Here is a 25345-nt window from a genome sequence, read left to right as displayed (position 1 = left end):
ATGACGCTACTGCCAATCGAAGAGATACGTACACTCATTTTATAATTTAGTTCAAAGACGAGTAATTATACATTTCACGTAGCATCGGGGAGGAGCGACAACTAGGATCAATGAAAATAAATATTTAAGAGGACCGACATCGCACTTGCGTGTCTATAGCGAAAGATTGACGCAGTCGAGTGAAGTGAAGTTAACTATGTAGTGGTGGCTCGGTTGATGCCAATTTAATACTTTGGCAGTCTGCCTAGAAAATCAAGAAAATCATGGAAATTTTCGACAACCGTTACTTTTACATCAACAAAAGTCTTCTTCGCTGTATCGGCGCTTGGCCTTACGATTCTAAGAGAAAAATTGTGAGGATACTTTGGTTTTCTGTGATCGCCGTAATGAGTATACCTCACGTGAGTTACGTTTACAAATCGTTCTAAAAAGATTCGCCTCTGTAAAAGCAAACATTTTAGTTTATCAGTGTGGTAGTGAATTATGCAGTGCGAGAGAGGCTGCTAGAAAATATAGTCACTATTTTACACGTATTCGTGTTGTTTGCTAAATTATTGACATTAACTTTGCACGAGAAAAAGGTATACAGATTTATACTCGTGAAGTAGAAATTGTACTGATGATTCACATTTTCAAGGTGAGAGTGATGTACGAAATCATAGTAAATAATTGGAAAATTATCGTGGACGAGGAAGAGAAGAAGATACTTATTAATTACTCCGATAGAGGACGATTTTTTACGATTCTTTATTCTCGTAAACTTTTTCCTACTGTTCTAAGTCACATATTCTTCAAATTTACCTTTCATATGAGCCATTATTTTTCAGTATTTTTGACATCAATTTGCATATCATTTGTATTGTTTCCACTGATGCCAGCTACATTACATAAACTGAAAATATTGTCAAGCCATCAACCGCTTATTTTCATTATGAACGGCGAATTCATCGCGGATAGAGAATCTCATTATTGGAAGATTTATTTGTTCGACTGTATGACGTGCCTGACCGTACTGGCTATTTACACTCCAATTGACGGCATGTACAGAGTGTGTGTCGAGCAATGCTTTGCCTTATACTCTATTATCACGTAAGGATAACTGTCTCTTAATTTTTAAAATCGTTTAACAGAGAGTATGTTTTAGACATCGTTTGCTCAAGCCTTATGCCATTTTGAAGGATCAAACAACGCTAGCAGACGAAGTTTCATACAAACGGATATTGCAGATTATCAAGTTGCATAAAAGAACTCTTAGGTTAGTACCTAATATTCCTGTTTTCGTTCTTGAATAATTTTTGACAAAAAAAGAGAGAGAGAGAGAGAGAGAGAGAGAGAGAGAGAGAGAGAGAGAGAGAGCGAGCTTGAAATTATTTTTTTTTTAATATCTTGCAATGTAAAGAGAAATATGATGGTACTTCTTTTTACCTTATAAGGAAATCAAAAGTTAATGTTAGCCAAACTACATGTAACAGTAGTGTTCGCGATATTTTCTTGTTTTATATTATAGTTTTATGATATAAAATATTATGCATTTTTTAAAATAAGACTCATGATCAATTTCATATTTCAGGTTCAATAAATCACTGCAAGAATCATACTCGGCTTGCTTTTTAATGATATTACTAGCAAATGTCGTCGAAATTCCTGTTGGCTGCAATTTGGTTTGAAAAACTAAGTATTGTTTCGATTGTGAACTCTTACTTCTATCATGAATAGTTTATATGAATTATTTCAGTTGTTGATGACTGCGGGTAGTGATTCCATAAACTGTTTTCGTTATTCTACCATTGTAGCTACAATGTTTGCTCATTTATTGTGGGTTTGCTGGCCAGGACAGAAACTCATCGACCACAGTAGTCGACTTTCCTTTGATGCGTAAGCTTATGCCGTTCAATATCTATGATAAGAAATATTCAAATGGATAATTTTTATAGTTATTCTAGCGAGTGGTATCGATTTGCAAAACGATCGCGTACCTTGCTCAGGATCTTCATGCTTCGATGCACGGAACCTGTTTGCATTACTGCCGGCGGACTAGTCGATATAAACATGGCGAATTATGCCTCGGTAATTTTTGGATTGTTCAATTGTTCAAATTTACATGAAACGAACCAATTTCTATTTTAGACTGTGCGAAAAGCTTTATCATATACGGCGGCAGTATCGTCGTTCCAATAAAATTTTCCATGTATCGTTTGGATTTATAGTATTTCAAAATCAAGCTATATTTTTTTGGAAATTGTAGTCTTAATTCATAATAATTGTAACGTAAGATATCAGATAAATAAATAAACTAATAATAATAATTTAATAAGATGGGACATGAAAAGAACAAGTCACATTTTATAGAAGAAACCGATGTTTTAATCGATGTTTTTTAATTTACAATACATTCAGTATTTTACTTATAATTTAATAATTAAAGAAAAGAATGCACTTCGAATCTTGTATGCTAACCAAGATAATAATGAAAAAATAAAAAGAATTATACGATCAGTTAAAAATAAGTATGAGGATAAGCAAAAAAAAGATTACAAGTTATTGGCATGATGATACAAACAAAGACTAATAAAACATGCACACAAAATTAATAGACTCATACATCTGTCGATAAATGCGAGTTTTTAAGTTGATTCATATAAACAATCGATAGCAACTAAAAAAAATAAAATGTAATTTTGATTGGTATAGCATTTTTCGGTGTTAAAATGAAATAATAGTTACCGATCAACTTAACCTGAAAGTTAACTAGTGACATACAAGTTTTATCTAAAATATTCTCATTTTTTAACATCATGAAATTGCTGGCAAAAAATTTGTCGAAAATAGTTTCATTTATTTTTACCATCTACCTTATCTATGTAAAACCCGCTAAGACTTGCTTCGTTACGTTTACACATTTTCTGTGCGAACGGTATATTTCAATATTATTTATTCATATAGGCAACACACAAATTACTCATAATCTATTCAGACGCTTACGAAGAATCTTAGAATTTGACAAAAATGACTTTGTTCCACATATAGTTTTGCGAAATACAAATGCCATATAAATATTTTATCGGTTATTTGTGACAGCTCTGTTTAAATGTCAAAACAGATTAAACAATTTTTTTTATAAAAGACGCAGAACAATGCGATATAATAAGTTTGCCATTAACACGATATTGTTCATACAGTTTTAAATTCTTATACTACAATCAAGCGATAATAATACGGTAATTCATACAAATAGCACATGCATCAATCTACTACTATTTACAACGTTTTTTCCCAGCTTTAACGGAGTTACTTTGCATTTAAATAATTTTACCAAAAAAACAAATGCAATCTGTATTTAAATATCTCCGCTCAAACATACTAATAAAAAATACTTGAGAATAATTATCAAACTTTCTTCTACAGATTGCATTTGTCGTTAAAATCTTAAACTCCTATGCTGATACAATAATCCTATCTAAAAGTCTACTTTACCGACTATCCACTTTTAATAATGCACTTCCGCTTTTTTTCTTGATGAAACTCAAACTAAGCGTATACATTAATCCTGCGAATGTATAAATTGACTCTCATCGAAGAAAAAAATTCAGTCATCATAAGCTTACGTATCATTCATACATATAATACTACATCATACAAATACACGATGCTTTTACACCCAAACGCTATATGATTTGGTACCGTTGGGTGTACCATTAGCGAAACTGCCACTGAGTCGCTTTAAAAGCGCATGACACTCGGCAGGTGTTGAGGACCAACGTCGATGGCGAACTGTTTCGATTGGCACTTCTGGTAGGCCAACTTCAGTGTGGCAGCCGCCTTTTATGGGCGGCGGAGTATTAGGCACGGGAATTTGCGGTAAGCCAACTTCTTGAAAGGACGACAGTGACGAGAAACCGCTCTCGCCTTCTGCACTGCACACACTCGTCGATGTCTTTGGCCGAGACGTGGTTACTTTTTCGTTAGAGCTGTTAAGTGCCTGAAAAAAGATTTAACCAATTTTAGAAACGACATTCGTCAATGCAAACAGCTCAAAAGATATGTAGAATGCTCACCAAATCCCGAAGCAACTTGCCATGAAGATCCTTCCCATCGTGTTTCTTGATCCTCTGAGCATTAGGCGTCGAGCTAAGTGGCAGTGCGTGACAATATCCATTGCTCTGTAGCCCTTGTTCGCCATTCTCTTGTTTCGCTAAGTCGATCAATGATGCTCTATCCTCGTCTTCGGCATTCTTAGCACAGGCTGAAGCGATGGATTGTCGCCTAACAGCGGGACTGATCGGCACCAGCGTAGTCTGCGACGAAGTTTTCGAGCTGCCGTTGACGGACCCTTTGCGCGAAATCATGCTCTCGTCGATCGCAACTGCTCCTCCTCCTCCGTCGTGCAACGCTGTCGAGTTGACAAAGTTCGCCGGTAGCGAAAGTAGCGACGTTGCGTCCGGCTGTTGGTCGAACAACGCTGAGTCTTGCTGTACATTTACTCGAGCGAGATCGGGCTCGCGCATTACCAATAAGGACTGCACCGTTCGCATCAATCTGAAAACATGGAATAATTATTAAGATCCCAATCTCGTCGATCCTCTTTTAGAGAAATCAAACTTTCGTTAGTCGACAATTGAGACTTGAGCTCGAACTGTGCGTCAAAAATTGACACTTGAAAAGCTCAATTTCTCAGAAAAATATTAATAGCGACATCTTTGAAATGTTTTTCAGCGTTTACCTAAAAGCTTCCTGCGAGAGCTTTTCCGGTGGCTTATCGTCAATATCGACTTCCATCTGTTTCGGCCTCCTGTAAAATGCCTTCTCCTGCCCCTTACTGACATCTTGCGCGCTAACGGCGGCCACTTGTTGCGTGCTTGGACCGTTCGTCCGCGGTGTTGTGCACTGACCGAGGTCGCTTTTTCTACCAACCACCACCGTCCACGTGAGATCTTTGCTTGATCCATTGTTCGATGAAATTTGTGCAACGGATTTGGCACGACCGAAGTGCGATGACGTTGACGAGCTGGAAGACGTGGACGAGGCCGACGATGAGGACGACGACGACGTCGTCGACGAGGCACATGATGAGGCACCTGCCGAGTCCACGTGAACGGTATTGACGCTACGTGAGCGCGGTACTCGTAATTTGTCTTTCGTACTGTTGCGACCAGTGGGTTTTGCGTTGGAGCGCTCGTGCATGATATCGAGACTTTTGCGCACCCGATCCAAGAAACGGACCACTTGTTCCATTACTGAACGAAGCATCTGACGATTGGTTTCGCTCTGTCGGACATAAAACAAGTTAGTTTGTTAGGATTTTTTTTCTGACCGAACTCGATCAATGCTACTTGAATTTTCGTAAAATAGCGTGTTTTTTTAATGTAAAATTTTTCGGTTAAATTAATACTATTAAACGATGTTTTAAGTCGTACCGTATTGAAAACCTTATGCCAACAAAATCTTTTTCAAAGTGATAAACAATAAATCTCTAAAGTTCATTATTTTATATCAGTTTCGTAGTTAGTGAATTAAAATGCAGTATCTTTTTGAAGCATTGAATCGCTGTCTTTTGCCATACACTCAAAACAGATGGCGGTGCGATATTACTTCAGCTGCTCCGAAACGCAGTCGGTAACAGTTGGATCTGCGTTAACCAGCTAGTGCCACGGACTTGTTTGAAGTTTAAAGTAATTTTGGTATTGCATTTTTCACGACTTTTACGGGTAGTAAATTTCAAAAAGACAATACTTATTTTAGAAAATACATAACAAATTTCGTAATTGTTTCTTTTGTATTTTCCCTTGTCGACTCTACTACCAACATCGAACAAGGACGATTTCAACAACATCGGTAATTCAATGGAATAATACTCGATTGCCGCGAGGGTGATCCGGATTTCATTCTCGGCCGATAAACTTCCTTCTATTGTTGCAAAAATTATGCATATTTACGCGTTATAAATATTGTTTTTTCACAAGAGATAGCCGTTATCCATTTTTATATATGCAATTCGATTATTTGGAGTAAAGAAAATGCCGTAAATGGTTTCATCTTAATGGCGCGTTTTTTATTTATAGCGATATTTGAAATTTCGTAATTTTAATAATTACGGATGACGAAGCAACGTCTTGAGAAAATATAATAGTAAAACTTATATATTCCATATCAAAAATTCGATTTTCAATTAACGAACTAGCTTGTTTGTTGAATGAAAACAAAGTTGTGTAATATTTAGTAACTGGTTTCCTAAACATATAGTTGTCTACTGAGTTCCCGTGGTGTCCGACGCATCCTATAAATGAACGAAATTATCGAAAACCTTTGTGATTTATCATAAGCCGTAAGATATAGAATTAAGCGTGCATGACAAAATATTGACATTTGGTAATAGCAAAAAACATAAAGTTAACGACCGAGAAATCTACCCACTTAAGTCTCTTGTGGAGTCTACTGTGGAGGCGGGAGGAAATTTTTGAAATTAAATGCTTTTTACAATCATTAAAATACCTTAAATGATCGAGGCACTGATGAAAATATATCAAAGCTAAATATTCGACGGTAACACGTGCTTCCGAATGCATAAACGCGCTCATTATTAAAATTCAAACAACCGTATAAAAGCACATCGAATCGTCTGAAATCAATCACAGTCGATGTATCTTTAGACCGCGTATGAATATACATCGGATGTTTGTGTGGCGCCGCGGGCAAAGCACACGTAATAAAAACAAAAATGAGAAAAATTCTTCCTAGATCATGCAAATTGCATTCCGCGACGCGAGAAGGAAGAGCAAACCAGTTAATAAATCGCAGAGAAAGACGACCGGAAAAATGTAATATTGTTATCGTGTTTCTTGATACATATTCTTTTTTCGCGAGAAGTCGTTAAAGTTTTCTGGTTTGGCATATAGCGATGCCAAGAAATTCGTCGCTTTGCACGTTTGCTAGTCATACTCGTCGAATAAATGATAGTGATTAACGAAGATCGATCGATCAATAAATCCGAGATTTTCATGCCGCAAGATAATGATTAATATCAGATAGTTATTTTTCAATTACTCGACACTTGGCAATCATTCATTCATCAGAACTATATTCACGTTTTTCTTTATTATTTTAGCATTCTTTCTGCAAAGTTTGAAGTGCATGGAAATTGCATATTAGTAATGTGCTATTTTTTTTATTAACACATTATATAACACATTTTTGAAATTGATGATGATTAAGTGTTTTATAAAGTGTATCACATAGAAAAAAAATTAATCCGTGTCTTTGAAATCAAGCTTTCACGATATCAATTGTAATATGAAAAAAGTCACGTGGAGTTGCGATACTCGGATGTATGACAAAACGCGAAACAAGAGTGAAACCATTATATTCGTGATTTTAACCAAATATTTTGAATGTACTATCAAACGATATTATTTTTTGCTAGTCAGTTGTATTCGAACGAAGAATTACATAGATCTGCATGGTTTTGCCAACTGAAGGTCATTCTCAAAGTAATTTTTTGCGTAGAATTCGAATCCGATCTTAGAATTTGTCCATCACGTCAAATTTTTTAGATAACCTAAGCCAAAGGGTCAGAAAAGCGATTTTTATGGTATACTCGAAATCTCACAACATCACGGAAATTGTTTTTTTCTAAAAACGGAGGAAACCATCCGAAAGATCTACTCTTACCCTTTAAAATCCATTTTCAAAATTTAAGATACCTATTTTTTCATCAAGATATCGTTCATTGAAATCAAGTATTTTAACAATATTGAAACAGCTAATTTCCCGGATACGCACATATGACATATGCAAGGCTATAACACCAGACCCATATACCCTAATTTCCTCAACCCTTTAGCCCTGTAACATGCGACGCTATAATTTCAGACCCTTATGCCCTAATTTTCTGTTTCGAAACTGCTAAAATACTTGATTTTAATCAACGATATCTTGATGAAAAAAACATATCTCAAATCTTAAAAATGAATTTTAAAGAGTAAGAGTAGACCTTTCAGATGGTTTCCTCCGTTTTTAGAAAAAAACAATTTCCGTGATGTTACGGGGCCTGAAATGTATATTTAGATCAGGATATTTAAAAAATGACAAATTCTAACTTAGGACTCAAACTCTACGCAAAAAATTATTTCCGACATAATGGACAAATTCTGACTTAGGACTCAAATTCTACGCAAAAAATTATTTCTAAAATGACCCTCGGTAGGCCAACAACAATCACAACTCTTTATTTTGTAAATTTGTGTTACTTAACAATAAAATTACACCATTAATACTTGTCGATCTATTTTCATCGTCGCATAAAATTCTACCGCGAAAACTAATACCACAAGCGATCGAGCGATAACAAATGCTCAAATCAGTCAGGATCAGCATTAGTGCAATGACACGGCAAACCAGAGAAATCAATTACCGAGAGTAAATAAATGTTGTATGTAATAGAAATGCACTAATCGGGCCACCAATTGATAAAAAACAAAGACCCAACCCAACGCAAAAAGAAAAGCCATTAGTCTGCATGCGGGAATTTTTTTATTACCTGCTTGAGCTGCCATTGAAGCGTGGTAACTTGATTCTGAAGGTAGACGTTGTCGATCGCCTTCGTGTGCTCCGTAGGCTTTGACAATGCTACGGCTGCCGTTAGCAACCTCTCGTTGTCTTCCTTCAGTACTTGGCATTTCTTAAACAGAAACAAAAAATATTTGATGAATTTTTTTGTTTTTTCGGTAGGAGCAGCTGAAAAATTTAATTGTCAATAACATAACTCGTTAAACATTAATGAGCTATTTTTAAATCATTGCACGTTGTACTCGGTTTGCAAATGTTGTTTGGATAATTATCTTGAAAAGGAAAGTGTCGCAATCGTTTGATAACACTGACGCCCCGCGACAATGATAATATGCCGCAGATCAAGTGACAGCTACTGTAAATGCTGACTCGACCGCAAGAAGCGGCAAACCATACGTGTTTAGACTAAATTCGACGATTCACATGAACTAACATTGCTTCACACCACTGTTTTTATATAGAATTTTCATCTCGATTCCCTACCATTACGTTTTCGTAATGAATGGCAATGAGAGGAAAAGGAAAAATTAATTTTGCAGGATAAGAACTTCACGATTTCTAATCTCGTAAATTGAGATTAACGAAGCTCCTGGGAAAGGCAGAAAAAAAAACTCATTTGATGAAAGTGCGCGTGGTCATAAAGCACGCAGGACGATTAATTGCACGATTATCGCGCGATGCAGTCGAGGTCGTCTCTCTCCTCTCCGGAAGCTACCTCGTACTCGGAGAAGACGAAAGGATCAAGAGCCTCCACGGATTTACTAGCTGCTGTGGCTCTTGTAACTACTCGACGAAAAGGCTGCATCCTTTGAAAAGCTGACAGACTCCTTACTCATCAAGTCAGAGTTTCTTTTCATTGGTCAAGGTTGAGAAGCGAATTCCTTTTTATATATGTTATGGAAGTATTTCATTTGCGATTTTTCGCTGAAAGAGCCGAAGGATGCAGGAATCGAAGGTACAAATATTTTTGTATAGATTTTTTTCTTCAGGAAGGATAAACATTAATTTCATTGACTGTGATAAAAATATTTTGTTAGTTTTGTTGAGATATTTCGATTTATCAAACTCTACATCTGGTATACTTATTTGTTCGTATTTAAGTTTTATGTTAATGATGCAATTAACGAAATGGTTCTGTTTATTAGTTTGTGAGAGCAGCTGCGTGCACTCAGGTAACACCATAAAATTATAAGACTGTACCCTCGTCGTAGTGTTTAGGACTAAGCATCTTCAATTTCTTTGTAATGCGGCGACCATTTTTGTGTACAGGTCATTTTTGCTTCAATATAAATATACGCACTGTCGATGTCTTTAATAAAGTTTTCTTTTACTACCCACCTATTTACTTAAAATTTTAACAAGTTTCCAAGCGAGCAATTATAAAATTTGCGAAGTCGCAGTGTACGATATCGAGTAGTTTTACGGTTATTATATCGGACAATTTCATAGACTCTAAATTTAATTTAGTTGAACTCACGTTATTTGCATATAATTATATTTTATTTATATTGTATTACCGACATTCATTTAGGATTCACTCATTGTATTCAATTTAAGTAATTCTAAGAAAGGCGGTGCCTCGCTGAGTCGTTGAGAGGGTGTCGATTTCTCTCTTTGTAATCTACAGTCCACTCTATTAGCTTACGCGTTTCTCGTGGTCTCCTCATGGATAACATGTGTTACCCCGACGCGACGCGACGGCGCAACTGAGCCACGACCACGTTATCGTGACTATCGCCTATGTTTTGGTTCGACGCTCGTCTCATTTTCCCACTTTCCCTTTTTTTATTGCTTTTAAGATTAAGAGTGACGAGCCCTCGACGAGCTTGTACTCTCTCAGTTGTACCCTCTGTCAATTCATGAAATAAAACCTGATCATTCTGTCTTAAAATTCATAAATTTTTCCCATCAAATCACTTTTCGTACTGAATTAATTTTCATACGGAAAGCACAGTCATTGTGCCAAAGAAACACGCAGAATGCTGTAATTGCCAGCTTTATTTTGCGTTATATGCAAAAACAATCATAAATGCATGTTTATTGTTTGGAAAATCGCGCGAGAGCTTAAAAATTCTATGTATTCTTATTCTTTGCTAAACGCGCGCACAGGACTGTTAATCATGCGAAAATAGAACAAAGATCATTGTGTTTACGACGGGTGTCTATGAATTTATTGCTAAGAAGCCTATAAAATTATTGCACCCGCGCGCGAGCTCTCGAGCTATTTGCATATGAGAACGAGGCATTAAAATAGCGTTATACACACGCCGCCTTTATATCCTATATAATGCGCGCGCACGCGCGCGCGTGCGCCCACACTTATGACAATTTTCGCTTTTTGGTTGCGAGATGGATTACGGCAATAGAACTTTAATAACACGTTGCTAGTCCAGCATTATAAATAGCTACAATCCAGTGCGAGAGAGAGAGAGAGCCCAGAGAGTTTCCGAGACGTGTGCCCAAAAATAACGCTTTTTTGTTTTGGGTTCGGGCAGAGTCTCGAAAAAACAAACTTTTCTTTTAATCGCGTCTTGCGCTTGCTTATTCAATGGAATGCTGACAATCGCGCCTTGCTTATTTTCAGTCGATCGAATAGTACGCTGATACCAAATAATCATTTATTTTCAGTGCCTTAACAAGTCGCGGTTGTTAAAATCAAATTGGGCACACGGCGTTATTGCAAACGAAATTACTTTAAAAATTACTGTATTTTTCGCTGCGTTCAAATACGGCCAGACAGTTGAACGAATTTCAAGAGTTTCGGACCGTAGAGAACGGAATTGCCACGCGCATATTAAACCTTTCGCGCTATTCAAAACTGCACGCACCTACAGTAGTTATACGTCTGACGGAAAATTGAATATTTGAACTGTGCATCAAGCAATACTTCTTGTAGAGCGCGATTTTATACTTCTTTTAATTCCCGGGCATCGTCAATGTCATATTATAGAAATATAACAGTTTTTACGAGAATAGTCGGTAATTTGAGTCACGTTTATAATAGTCGAAGAGTTTTAAACGCCAATTTGTTGTTCTTTATTTATTTATTTTTTTTTTTTTTGAGCAAAATTATCTTTATAGTTCGATGCTAATTTACAAACATGAGAGCTTGAATTTCACAAAGTGAGAAGGAATTGTTGTTAGATTATACGGTTATTTAAATTGTCACCAGAGTTAAATTAGAATTATTATTCATATCGATGAGATGAGAGAGCGAATAACCAAACGAACGGCAGCAAAGATTATGAAAGGAAAACGCGCGCGAAAGTCACAGTGGCCGATTCGCAAGGAGAGAGAAGCTGCCCGCAGCAGCTGCAGCACTAAAACTCATTGACACGTCCTCTTAACACAGCCATTACAGCGGCGCTGCAAGTTGTTTTCATGTTGAAATATAAACGCGAAGGAGCCGCCGCCGCTGCCGCCACCGCCTCATTCCATCGCTGGTCGGCTCGTTCTCACGCGCGCAAGGACGATGGCTTTTTCCGCGAAAATCGCTTTCCGCAGAAGGCATTTTCGCGCTTCGCTTACCCCCGGCCTCCTCGGGGCTAGCTACACACCTACACAACAATGTAAATGCATCAGGCATCGAGTGACATCGGCGAGATACATACCGATGGCCGTTCATTCGATCAATTAACTGGCTGTTTTTGCCAACTGGAGAAGCCGAGCGCTGGCTTATCTGCCATCCTCACGCCTGAGAAAATTGCTCGCGCTAATCCCGACGCGCCAATTATTCATTATTCATATCGATGAGATTCCAAGCGGATCATTTGTCAGCAAAACATTTGCTGATTTCAACGAGCAATTTCACTTTCACCAAAATTCAATTCTAAACGCCGCGATATTTATAACTGAAAACAATTTCTTATTTGTGTGATCGCCGATGATTGATTGCGAATTTAAGGTGATACGCGTTATTAAAGTCTTAATAGGATACCCATAGACATTGACAAGTCGCGCTATAAATTTGCATTACGTTAACTGCCAATTTTCTTTGTTTTCATATTAAATAAGCGCGACAGCAGCAATAATCTGTTGTGATATTTAACAATTTATAACGAATCGTAAACGGTCTACTGAAAACAATTACGAAAGAAAAAAGAGGTGTCGTCGATAACGAAGCACTCGATCATGACTAATTATAACGCGAAGAATCTCAAGTACTACGAGAAGAAGAAAAAAAAGATGAATGGCGCCTCTGGAAGATTCCTGTAGGCGCCACTAATATACATGCGGCGCCAAGTGAAAGGTCTTTTGTTCGATGCACGCTCTCCCAAGCGCATACTTTATGGATCGACAATCACTGTGTTTAGTCATTTCGGTGGCTGGCATCTTATGCAAATCGGCTTACAAAATGACGAAGTGGCGAGTTGTTAATGAAGAGTTAAGAATGATTTGACACCTTTCGGCTTTACATCGATTTTATGATTGACATGTCGGTGAAAGTGTATCGACGTTACGTCACACGTCAAGTAACCGGAAGATTTTCGGATGGCGATGACTGATGGACTTCCTGCTGCTGGATATATCTACCAACGAGGAAAACTGAGGTGAAATCGACTTGGAGTTATTGCGTTTTTTGCGCGGCCTTGAATGAAACGAAAAATTGGTAGTTTACACGCGTTTGCAGCTTCCTATTCGGAATATTGCATATTCTGTTTTTCGCATCGTGCATCTTTGTGTTGTACTTATGGAAAAAAAAAAATTCTTTCAGTGATGAGTCTTGAAATTTTCATCGCTGCATCAAGAAACTTTTATGCTAAGCAGTTTTTCAATACCTCGATATACCGTCATACAATTTAATCTTAAATAAGTGACTTTTACTTCTTTGAAAAATAAAAGATTTACTTTCAAAATCTGAAATAGTAAGATTTATGAATGAAAGAGTGGGGTGTATGTAAATGAACGCCCATGAACAGTTTCACTTGAAAGAGTGTTTTTTGTTTATTAAGCATTATGGCACTTTCGCGGCAACGGCAGCTTCACTTGTTCGGTAATTAAATCAGCTCCGGGGCGCAAACCTCTACACACATACACACACAGAGACGTACGCACGTCGTTTATTTCCATACAATGCACGGGAAAGGAAGGAAGCCCATATACATAGCCCAGTGAGTTGCCCATATTGCGAGACATCCGCAACGATGGACTTTACCTGATAGCAGCAATAACATATATACACACATATGAAATTACGTAATCTTATGTGTGGTCCATGATGATGATGATGGTGGTGATTTTTCAACGCGAAATTTCGAGTGCCAGTTTCTCCTATTGAACGTTATGCAAGTTTGGATTATGTATATACGAGAATCTTTCAACTTGCTGTTGTTGTGTCGGTGTATCGTTATCATTTTAAAGCTTCGAAAGGAGAGACTATGCGGGGTCTTGTCATAACTATGGTTTAATGAAGAGTGAAAGAATCTTTTTCCTATAAGATAGTAACAGTATCAAAGGACAAACTATTCACATGTAGAGCGAACATCTTCATCATCAGTGGTCGAATAAGATGACGGAAAGTTGATCTTTCCTATGCAATTCAGAATTATTAATTGTGTCTCTCGCGTTTCATTCGCGTATATCAAATCCTCACAGTTTAAATTAAAATGAGAACCACTTCAAGTCACGAAACATTTCAAGGTTTTCAAGTTATCTACTAAGCATGCATAAAATATTCATTTCACCCAGTGGCTTATCTGCCATAAAATATGGTTTCGCTCCAGATGTGTTGTTTGTTTCCAGAGATCTCAGACGATCTCAGACGATCCGATGAGTTTTTTTTTTAATCTCAGCTATATTCATATAATATTCCACGTATTGCGCAACGTATATATGAAGCTTCATTGATATGCAAAGCACGCAAGGTCAGATGCGGCGGCAGGTGCGCTCGCAAAAACAAAAAATAAAGAGAGAATTTCCTGTCTCTTTCTCTCTCTTCTCTTTTCTCAGCTATGCGAGGGAATCGGTACGTTTGATCGTCTGAAGTTGTAAATGAGAAAGATACAAATTATCTTTTTTCTTCTTCTTCTTATTGTCGCCCAATTTCTGTGTGATTAATGTTGGTGTTTTGTGCTTCCACATCACCGCGTATTTTCTCCTCATAGTCTTGCTTTTTCTCCGTCTACATTGATTAGCTTTCACAGACCGTTTCATTCATTTTACTTGTCATCTTTTCTGCAATCGGTTGAAATGAAATGTCTCTGAACGTTCGTGGAAGCCGGCTAACTGTTCAATGAGCTTCGCTAATTTGGCATCGGCATCGAACGACCATCTGCCCTTGAGGACACTTTGATCGCCGATAATCATCGCTTAATAACGGACAATTAACGTTAACCTTGTTGCGAGCAACGGCGAGCACAAACGGCAAACATTATAAAAATGTCATTGTCCGATTGCGACGATAATAAAAGTCGCCGCCCTGGAATTGCGAGCCATTCGAAAAACATATCGCGGTTGCGTTTCGCTGCAAGAAGTGAGGGTCACCGATTTCATACCTGCACGCGAAGCATCTCGTCTATACGTACGCGGCTCTGAATGAACTCACGCATGGTCGCTCAGCTTGAACTTTCGAGATATTCCGCCGTCTTTCCCTTTTTTTTCTACCAGTTCATCCTTTCCCCACTCGTGTACTTTTTGCGCGGAATGATTTTTATTTTAGCGGTCGATGCCTTTTAGAGCGAGATTGTAAATAAAAAAAAAGTTGCGCAGTTTTAATATTCATCGGGCATAATTAATATGCTAACTGTCACTTGCGCACTTTTATGCTGATTTAGACGTTGAATTTTACGACGAGCGTTGCGAGTTGAGAGATACGATTTTGTTGATCCGATGGGGGGAATGTGCCATCTATTGCAAAGTAATTTATAGGTGACATGTCTGACGAGTTAATTTGAGTTGTTATACGTTACTTGACGCTGAGTAAATCATGTGTTTGTTTCTCGATAGCGGTTGAGTTTTGAAGTACGCGACAATAAGAATTTGAAATTCGCAGCGACCATGGCATATCTCGTTCTCGTGCTGCTGAGTTTCGAGTCGATTATGAAAGCCAAATCATCTAACGTAAATCACGACATCCAGATTTTCATCGATCAACACTAATAGCCGAATTACAACCCAATGCAAAATGATACAAGAACATTTCCACAGTTTGTCGTGTGCTTTCATCACGTCGAAGCTCGTCCTTCGAGGTTAAAGAACGCCCAGGCGCAATCCGCCATGATTAGTCCAAGTCATTAAAGCGCTCGAAAAACTCTCCTCGTGTTTATTAGACATTGTTTCGAAGGCGCTCTTGGCCCGATTTTGCCGTTCGCTGCACTCCGCGTGAACAAAGCGAGAAAAACGCAATCCAGCAACGCGCGTGTTGCTTAAAGAGAAGGACTCGCGCGTAACTCCTCCGCTGGGCGCGCGCAAAAGAAAGTTTTACGCGGCGAGCCAGCGTACAGCTGAGTCATTCGCCGCGCGGTCTTGCAGACTGTTTACGAGCTTATCCGTCGATTCGTGGACGAGCGAGTTCTTCTATTTTTTGCTTGGTCGATTTGAAATATTGCTCCATTCGCTTATCATCGTTAATCAGGCGTATGCCGTATGATTTACGCGCATCGTTCATCGAGCTTTGAGAATTGCCAATTTTTCGGATCGAGCATTGACATTTTTTCTTTTCAAATGACAATCGGGCCGCTCGTCGCAGCGGCGTAAGACGTACACGCGGCAATGACAAAAACAGTTCTCGAATTTCTGATTTATAGTCGATCGTTCCGCGCTCACCATAGATTCACGGTGCGGACCTTACTATCCGCGGAAATTCTCACTCTTCTTCACAATTGCAACATCCGCATTTTGAAATATCGATCGCGAGAAGATTCGACCAAATGCAGGTTGTACTTGAGCAACAGGTGTCACACGGATGACTCTGGCGCAAGGGTTTCGTTGTATCGTGACGCGCGGTAAGAGAGTTTAGATCGTATAACTGTGGGGTAATCTTACTTCTGCATGTGTCTTGCAACTATTTCGTTTTTTTTTTTGAATCAAGACATTTGGCGTTACTTAAAACGAAATATTTAGCGAGAGCCTGGCAAAATTTGCTGATTTCCATTCATCTCTTTCTGCGTGTTTTCGTATAGACTTTTGGCGTTGAGCAATTTTCAAGCGAACATACGGAAAAGATAACTGGGTATGTTTTGGTGCCTTAAGACTATGTAGGCACATAGTATTATAACATTCCTTATCTGAATTTTGCCTTTTGGCTGCTGTTCACTTGTGAAATAAAACTTAAAGTGTATGACTGACTTAGACGCGTTAAATTTCAAGAGAATAACATTAAAATTTTTCAAGTAGTTGTGCAATTGCGATTACGATATATTATCTCTTATTTCTACGTTTCAAAATTTCAAACGCCATTTGTCAAGTTACATTACACAATATCAAATTATTAAATATGATTCTGTTCCCCTATCCATCATACAAAAAAACTTTTTTCAATTATCGTTGCGTTCTTAAATTTCTTTTTTTATAACATTACACATTTCTCTCAATTTATGAAAGTGAAATATTAATTTATTTATTGTTGTGTATTAGATTGTCAACAAACGAAAAAATTCAACGCCTACCCAGAAAATAAAAAAATGCGTTGTTACAAATTGAGGGTATTTTTCTCTCTGAAACCATTAATAAGCCTCGCAGGTATATAAATCAACCCCACGCAAATTGATATCCCAACCCGCGCAACATCACAATCGAAACCCCCATACACAAGATATTTTTCCAAAAGTAACAGCAAGAAAAAAAAAATCAATCGATTGTATGTCTCTCGGCAAGGCGTTTGCGTATGCACGCCGTCGATGATGTTTTCTCGTGGGCGAGAGCGATAAATCAGTCAGCCGTAAAAAAGGGAAGTGCAGCGGCGCGACTTTAATTAAACACCAAGTACTTCTTCGGCCTCTCTCTCTCTCTCTCTCTCTCTCTCTCTCTCTCTCTCTCTCTCTCTCTCTCTCTCTCTCTCTCTCTCCTTCCTCTTCGCAAGCAAGTGCGAAGGCTACGATTTTTACGCGCAAGGTCACCCCCACGCTACACTCTCTTCAATGGACGCACACGATTGATGAATTTAATGGGCGATGGGAGTGTGCGAAAGGGAATGCGATTTTACTGCTACAGCGCGAGCTCAAGGATCGTCTCTTATTTTTGTATTTTAATCGCGCTTTATGGCTTTTTGTGCCATTTTCAATTTCTTGCGTTGCACTGTCGCCGCACACTTTCATCGAATTCTATAGTTCCCATTGCGAAGTCGTCCGCTAAATCGCTAAATTTCGGAAACCAAACATTTTCGTAAACAGTGATTTACGCCCCAAGTGAAATCCTAAACGGGCTTGTAATCAAGCTCAATAGTCAAAGACATTCAACCACATATAATTTTCCAAGAGAAAATAATTTTCAAACATACGCAATCAATTGCCTCGTAAAAAGAAGCTTCGTTCACATTTAATTAGGTACGAGGCTCTAAATGTAACTAAAGGCAACGACTGAAAAGGAAAAAAGCTCTATAATTATCGGATGATTAATGGATTCCAACATGGATTCCACGTGAGAGAGTATCTACTACACTTGGAAGATCTGTAAACTCGATATATTCGCGTGTGCGGAGAGAGAGAGAGAGAGAGAGAGAGAGAGAGAGAGACCGTTTATACGTTTCCGCCTTGCACGCGAAAATTCCAAGCCGAGAGATCTTTTAATGCGCGCAGCGTAAAATCGATAATCACCTATAAAAGTCAAGCGACTTTCCTTTTCCGGTTATTTCATTCGTGAAAATCGAACCTGTCGCTGAAAATTTTCACGATTTCTATATTACCTGCTTTTCAAGGCGGCACTTGCTTACCAACGTTTCCTCAAACTGATAGATTATTCGTTTATCGATATCGGGAATTTTCACTTTTTAACGATAAAATGTCATGTAGTATTAGCCAACGAAATGAAGGAAAGTTACGCGCGCGCGAATAATTTTCATGGCAAAAAAGGAGGACAATCGGGAAAAAATTGTTCCAGCCGAAAACAGTGATCGTCATCGAAACGACGCCGATGAAAAAAAAAAAAAAACATTGCAACGCGCACGCAAAGGACAAATGAATTCGACGCGTAGAGGCAGGGCAAAGTGTAACAAAGCACGGGAACGCGACACAACACAATGTCGAGGAAGCAATCGGGATAGAATTCGATTGGTCGTCTGTGCGCACACGCGTGCAGTAGGTACAACCTCGGACGCGCGCGGCCAGGATATGGCGTCATTACGAAGCCAGCTGAAGCCTGCATCCGTTCCGTGTAGTAGCGGCGTTTGTCGCCACAAGGCAAGCGTTAACACGAATGGAAAAACGCCCGAGTTCGACGACGTGGTAGACGCTGGCTTTTTATCGCGTCGAAAAATTTCTTTCGGCCAGAGATTGTTAGGCCAACAGATAGATATAAATCAGCCGCGCCTGCGCTTGATTTACGCTCGTCGGGTTCGGCTATTGGTTTTTAAAGGCAATCAATGTTGCGCCTTGCGTTTTACGGTTATTTTCGCACTGCCGAACAAACAACGGCAGAGATATAATAAAAAGAAGCGTCGAAATAGTCAAAGCTATTCTGCTTAACGAGCTAATATGTATGCAAATCGTGACAGGCGTACGGCAAATAAGCTCGATTCGGCAAAGCGATAACAATAGCGCTCCTTCTCCAAAAACAATTTCGAAATTATCCGAGAATGCGCGACGGATAATGCTCGTGCCCCCTGTGCCCCCCCCCCGTTCTCTGAAATTAATGGTTATAAAGCCGGCAGCGCGAGCATCAAAATCGTCCGTGGAACCGATCTCTTATAAAACAGAATCCCCTCCGTTCCTTCGATTTTGTATGTGCGCGCCACGGCAAAAATAAAGGACGAGAGTAAAAGTCACGAACAATGGGGCAATTCTCGTTGGAATTCATGAAATCGCCTCCTCTCCTGTATACACCATATCCATCCCGCGCGAGCAAGACGTCTTCGCTTCTTCTTGCGGAACGCGCTCCGTCGCTGCTGCGGCTGGTGGAACAGACTTTGCGCGACGACGACGCGCGTCAAAACGTATTGCGATCCGTCCGGGCGAACAACTCCCGTTGAGTGATGTGGCGCTCGCGTTGCGAAACGCGATTACATTTGTCTGCCGGGCGTATCGCACGAGATGAGCAGCCGCGAGCTCTCTCCGTTGCAGCAGCGTCCTGCGAGCCCGGCGCGACACTACAGATCCATCTGCTCGCTTTGCTGCAAACTTCACAGCAAACGCTTACCGACCAAAAGCGAGAGAACGCTCCCTCACAAACTTAGTTGTCTAATGGTGATCGATTGGCGCACCTTATCATCGGTAAAGCGCAGCAACCTCGCAGGCTGCTAATTTGCTGCGCACCGATTGGATTGTGTGTACGAGATCAATTAGCTGACCTTGTATCCCTAATCATTTGTTTGGTGCGCGGGTGGGTTTATGTATAGTTTGCAGATCTATTGGCCAACATACGTTTAAAGGATACCTCGCTGAAATGACATATTGCGAGTTTTACCTTATGAATCAACGTAATCGTCAAAAGTGTCTTATTTAAACTGATTGCTATTCTTTTGATGTTTGAACTTTATGACATTCACTTTCTAATCTGCAGAATGTTGATTGAGTTGGTTTTTTCATTGCATTTTATCCCCAACTATATCCACTCATTAAGCGATATTCGTAGCTTGTAAATTGTTCGTTACGCAATCGTTCTCGATACGGTTGTTTTCTACACAGTGTAAACGATGAAGAACTCAAATCCGATCTGCGGTTATGCAAATAATCTTTGCAAAGTATCATCGGTTACAGACCGCATTATAAATTATGGAGGTTTAAAATTCATAACTAAATTCTTCGCACTTTGGTAATAAAATCTAAGTGCATACCTTGTAGATGTGGAATTTTATATAAAGGATATTTTTTAATAAATTAATTTTTAAAAATACCAGATTACAACTATTTGAAATTTATGAGAAGATTGATTTATTACTAGTTTGGACATTCTGAAAGAAATACAATTATTAAACTTGTTTCTTCAGTGCATCTTTTATCAAGTATAGCATGTGAAGTATGTCAATTTATCAGTAACTCTTTGTTATATCTTCACTAATATTTAAAAGTACTCCGTGAGTTTAATTTGCGCAATAATTCCCGATGGACCATGAAAATAATGATTGCAACAAACACACGATAACAAAGGGTGCGCAGCGTTAATATCGAATACAAATTTGTCTCGTGACGGACGAACAAAAATTAATAGGCGCTGCAGTTCTAATCGAGCGACAATAAAAAAAAAAGAAAGAAAACATCTAGAACTCGAATAACGAAGCGCTCTAAATTCAGCAGCGCACACAATGCAAAGATCGACTGGTAGTGCAGCAGAAGAGCCCTGAATTCCACAAAGCCACCTGTTGCGCTCGCGAGCTCTCCCGCATGACCCCTTAGCTCGGGCAAAAACGGTATTACGATGCCCCACGGGGAGAGGAGACGAACGACGAACGCCGAGGCATGTCACGTTCGCGCTGACTTGCTCGTTATTCATAGAAACGTACACGCCAAGATAGTTATTTTTCTTTCTCTCTCTCTCTCTCTCGCGATGGAATGCCGCGGCCTCGTAAAATTCGAGCCGATGAAATACAGCTCTCCCCCTTGCCCCGCGAGGATGTCGATTTTCAGGTGGTGGTGGCGCTTTATGGATTTCTTCTTTGGCGCGAGGAAGAGAGAAAAAAATGGACAAAGTGTTGCTTTTACTCTCTTCTGCGCTGAATTTCTCACACCTTCGTTAAATTTATCGAGAGTGGCGCGCACAAGCGCCAGAGAGAGAGAGAGAGAGAGAGAGAGGCGATGTTTTATGGGCGATAGGTCACGCTATAAAGTTATATTTAATGGTGAGTTATTTTTAGATGATTCGCAGATTTTTGTTGCATGATCTGTAAGAAAGCGTCGATTTAAGAAAAAGCGAGCGTCATGATTTTCGCTGAACGGTGATAATTGTAAATATTTATTACTTTACAATCAAAGTCTGACGCCGCGAAACAAATGAAAATTCTCAAATTTGCATTATAAATGGGTGGTTAAGAAAAATTTGTGAAAGTACGCAGAGCTCTTTCCTTGTATTTCGAAGCTATTTAGGACTGTGTATATTTGTATGTGTTTCTTAAAAGTCGACTTGATGCAGTTTTAAAAATAGTCGATAAAAATTCGCGAGATAAGATCTTGGTTTCCATAGATACGGAGTTATCACAAATTTCACTTGACGAAATTTCACATCTAACGAATCCGTAATGCATCCGGAAGTACATAAACACCGCACCGAAGAAAACAAACCAAAACACCGCTGCGAAACTTCTATCTGTGATCGTTCTGAAGCAAATTTCACGTGGAGATATATAGTCAATAAGGGACCGAATGACTTTGCACAAGCGGAAACCAAAACACGCATCGAACGTGTAATACGCGCTATAAAAAAATTAATTTTATAATTATTTTTCGTGAAAGCGCCCAGGCGCCTGTTAGTGCTATTGAGATCATATCAGCAATCTGCGTACATAAGTATGTGTTTCATTTGAATGCTAGACCAGATTTCTAAGACCCGATTAACTGGTTATAATACGAAACAAAAAAACCGCGCGTTGTGTTTCTTTTTAATTGTCGTTTCTTTTTATTTCCTTAGAGCTTCCACTGTATGGTATGTAATGGACGACTGGAATGTGTGCGAGCTAGTATAGCAAGGAGATATATTTTTAGACGGTATGGGCTTTTATTTGTCGGACGTTGGGCGCGAGAAGACAGCGCAGCGAAGTGCATCAATCTTAATTTAATTACGTGAGCAATCGAATTTTACTCATTATGCTGATTAATGGTTGACTCGGTGCTTCATTACTGTCTATATATTGTCGCTCTTCGAATTATAGCATCTAACCATCTTGCCGAAAGCTCTTTGTTGATTCGTGCTTGACTCTTTGCTCTAATATTTTACGATGTTAGTAGCAAATCGCGAAAATGGACGTTTCTTCAAATCTAAGAATATTCTTTATCAAATGAAAATTCAACTGCAGTAAGTAAAGATACAAAGTCGTCGAGAAATATTCTAACAAGCAACTCAAACAAAATTCAGTTTAATGTAAAAACCTAATACGTGAAAATACCAACGAAATACAAACATCCTCAATGACAACCATCCTGCACTTTATTATTCTTTCCTCTCTCTCTCTCTCTCTCTCTGGCTCTCAAGAAAAAAAGAAAAAAATCGCCCTCTTTAACGCATTAGCTTGTGACAAATCCGCGACGACGCGCGGCAAAGGCCATTAAACACGCGCGAACCAGCGGCGGAGCAAAAAAATAAAATGAAATAAAAAAAACGTTGAGCATTCTCGGGCAGAGGGTGGCGGTGGTGGTGCGTAGCCATGCGTACGTACGCGCGAGAGAATGATCTAGCGCTCGAGACTCGCGCGTCTTAGCGGGCGAACCGGCAGAAAGCTTTATTTTTGGCGAGGCGCGCGCGCGCGCGCGTTCCAGCTGTCGCCCGCCGCCGCGCCATTGGAATTCCGACTCGCGCTCTCTCTCGCGCGCGCGCGCGCGCGCGCGTGCAGGCCTCGTTGCAGCTCTATTTCCCCGCATGACGACGTCTATGAAAGACGTCTTCTTCGTCGTTCGCCGCACGATGTGTGTCGGCTAACTTCGTGACCTTTTTCAAAGTGGGCACTGGCGTCGATTTGTGAAAGCTTGCTGAATTTCCGACATTTCCGGAATGGCGTGTGACGAAGGCCTCCATAAGATCGTTGTGAAGAAAATTAAAAAAAAATTAGAAAGCATGCATACCGACGATGAAAAACAATCAGCTTGCAGCTGTAGCTTTGAGCTTCGATACTACATCGCGTGAGAAAACAAAGAGCATATCGGACATAAGACAGACTGACGCGCTATTACGACGCTCTTCGAAAATAATCATCCTTTCGACGCGCATATGTTCTTCTCGTCTCCGCGCTGAACTGTTCAACGCGCATTAAGGACGTGATTCGCTGGTGGCGAAGAAATCGGAATGCTCTTGAAAAGATATCGATTAATCATGCTATTTTAATGATTCAAACTATATGAATTGAGAAGTATTCATCGCGCACTACGTTCACACAGACTGAGCAACATTCGCATCACAGGGCGAACTTGAAGGTATACTGCACATAGTAAAAATAAAGTAGATTTGTAGAATGGAAAAGCCTATTTTACATAAATGATGTCACGCGGCGCCTATTTTAATTGGCGCGGATCAACTGTGAAAACCTCTGGGAATGGATTGAGCTGTTTACCTGAAAGCTCGGGCGCGATCGACAGCCATGAACAATGGGAGGCTAGAGTACGATTTCTTACCCATGACGCAGTCTATCTTCCAACTACTTGGCAGCTTTGAATGCTAATCGAGCTCGCGCTCGCACTCGATTGACTAAAGCTGATTCGTTTTGTCGAGGAAACCGTAGGGATTCGCGGGATTAGGGTATTCAGTCCAGTCTTAGCACATGCATTTTAGCTTTAATTGATAGCCGTGGATGTCAAAAGCGGATCTTCGTATAGGAAGTCGTACAAGGCTATAAGGGCTTGTACTAGATTAACAGCTGAATTGAAAAATCATGCCAAATCGAGATTGTTTTCGATCGCAAAGACGTTCACTCACGTAATAGCATTTGTTATTCATCTTGGGCTGACAAAACTCCAGTCGAACATGAAAAAGATATACAACACCTCGCAAGCTTAACTGATTACCAAGCGCAACAAGCGCAACAATAAAGATTGCACCTGCGTGCCTCTACCATCGTTCGTCTAGTCTACCTAAGGAAGAGCGACATAGCAAAATGTCCGATACACACATAACGCGATTGTAAGTGCGCCGCTTCAACTTAATAAGCTTTTGAGAAGCCCGTGAGTGCTCTCTCGAGTGGAATGTCGCTCAACTGATACGTTACTTCTACGCACAATCGATGCTGCACATACGAGTCTAACGGTCGACCTCTGCTTCGATCTGGAGCGCGAGAGCGATTGAGAAAAAATCAACCTAATTGCCTCGCAGACAGACGCTTGGCTCTAATTGGGGAATACATTTCAGGAAATCCGCGTAGTAGGCAGCACGCGAGGTCAAACCATCGCGCGAACGAGAGCTTGTCGTATGCAAATGAAGCACTTTGGTTTTCTGTATATTTCGATAATTTTAGTTTGTTTTTTATTTTTTACAAAGAAGGTTGAATTATACAACTTACTTGTGGACTTGCACATTGCTAGTTTTCTTGAAACGGAATTTTTATAGGAACTGAAGTATCTTCAACAACACATTTAGTATGCGACACGCGAGGCGATGATGGATCGCAATTCAGCTCAAGCAAAATCGATTGAACATCTGTTCCGAATTGATTACAAGCTAAACTTCATTATTTACAACTTGTTCGTACGAGAGTATATATATACACACACATATGCCATACGTAACCGATTAGGTGTGTGTAAATCATCGTTTTTTTTAGGTTCAAAGCTTTCGAGATTAATACAATGGCTATTTAGTGAATGCGTTACCTGCCATGTGAAAATCGTGCACTTCAATAGCTAACAAAAGGTGCATTCTCGCGTGTGGTGCATTCAGCCTCTCTTTCACTTATACGTACGAGATAAGATACCTAACATTTCATTTCCATTAGTAGAGAGGCCTTTATAATTAAAAAAAAACTAACAAGATTTCCATCTTAACGTCCCGCGGAGAG

The 25345-nt window shown here is 39.5% G+C and overlaps 2 protein-coding genes across 2 annotated transcripts in view; one reads left to right on the top strand and one right to left on the bottom strand.

The window, feature by feature from the left end:
• The first annotated feature begins 491 nt into the window (after positions 1–491).
• LOC131665364 (uncharacterized) lies at positions 492–2274 on the top strand. Its single transcript, XM_058937222.1, has 8 exons — positions 492–581; positions 638–755; positions 828–1089; positions 1145–1255; positions 1571–1661; positions 1736–1875; positions 1935–2067; positions 2128–2274. The coding sequence occupies exons 2-8, from the start codon at positions 647–649 to the stop codon at positions 2176–2178; spliced, it is 897 nt and encodes a 298-aa protein (XP_058793205.1). The 5' UTR covers positions 492–581; positions 638–646; the 3' UTR covers positions 2179–2274.
• Positions 2275–2361: 87 nt separating this feature from the next.
• LOC131665309 (uncharacterized protein DDB_G0271670-like) overlaps positions 2362–25345 on the bottom strand; it is a 72200-nt gene continuing 49216 nt past the window's right edge. The window contains exons 3-6 of the mRNA XM_058937131.1: positions 8534–8674; positions 4721–5265; positions 4056–4536; positions 2362–3979 (exon numbers count right to left, since the gene is read on the bottom strand). Of these exons, the coding sequence (XP_058793114.1) occupies positions 3653–3979; positions 4056–4536; positions 4721–5265; positions 8534–8674 (1494 nt within the window). The 3' untranslated portion in view covers positions 2362–3652. The remainder of the gene's footprint in view (positions 3980–4055; positions 4537–4720; positions 5266–8533; positions 8675–25345) is intronic.

The sequence above is a fragment of the Phymastichus coffea genome, unplaced genomic scaffold (assembly GCF_024137745.1).
Source record: "Phymastichus coffea isolate CEN01 unplaced genomic scaffold, Cenicafe_Pcof_1.1 PCOF00050, whole genome shotgun sequence".
Taxonomy (NCBI): domain Eukaryota; kingdom Metazoa; phylum Arthropoda; class Insecta; order Hymenoptera; family Eulophidae; genus Phymastichus; species Phymastichus coffea.
Note: the sequence above shows the minus strand (reverse complement) of the source record. Positions and strands in the feature narration are given on the sequence as shown.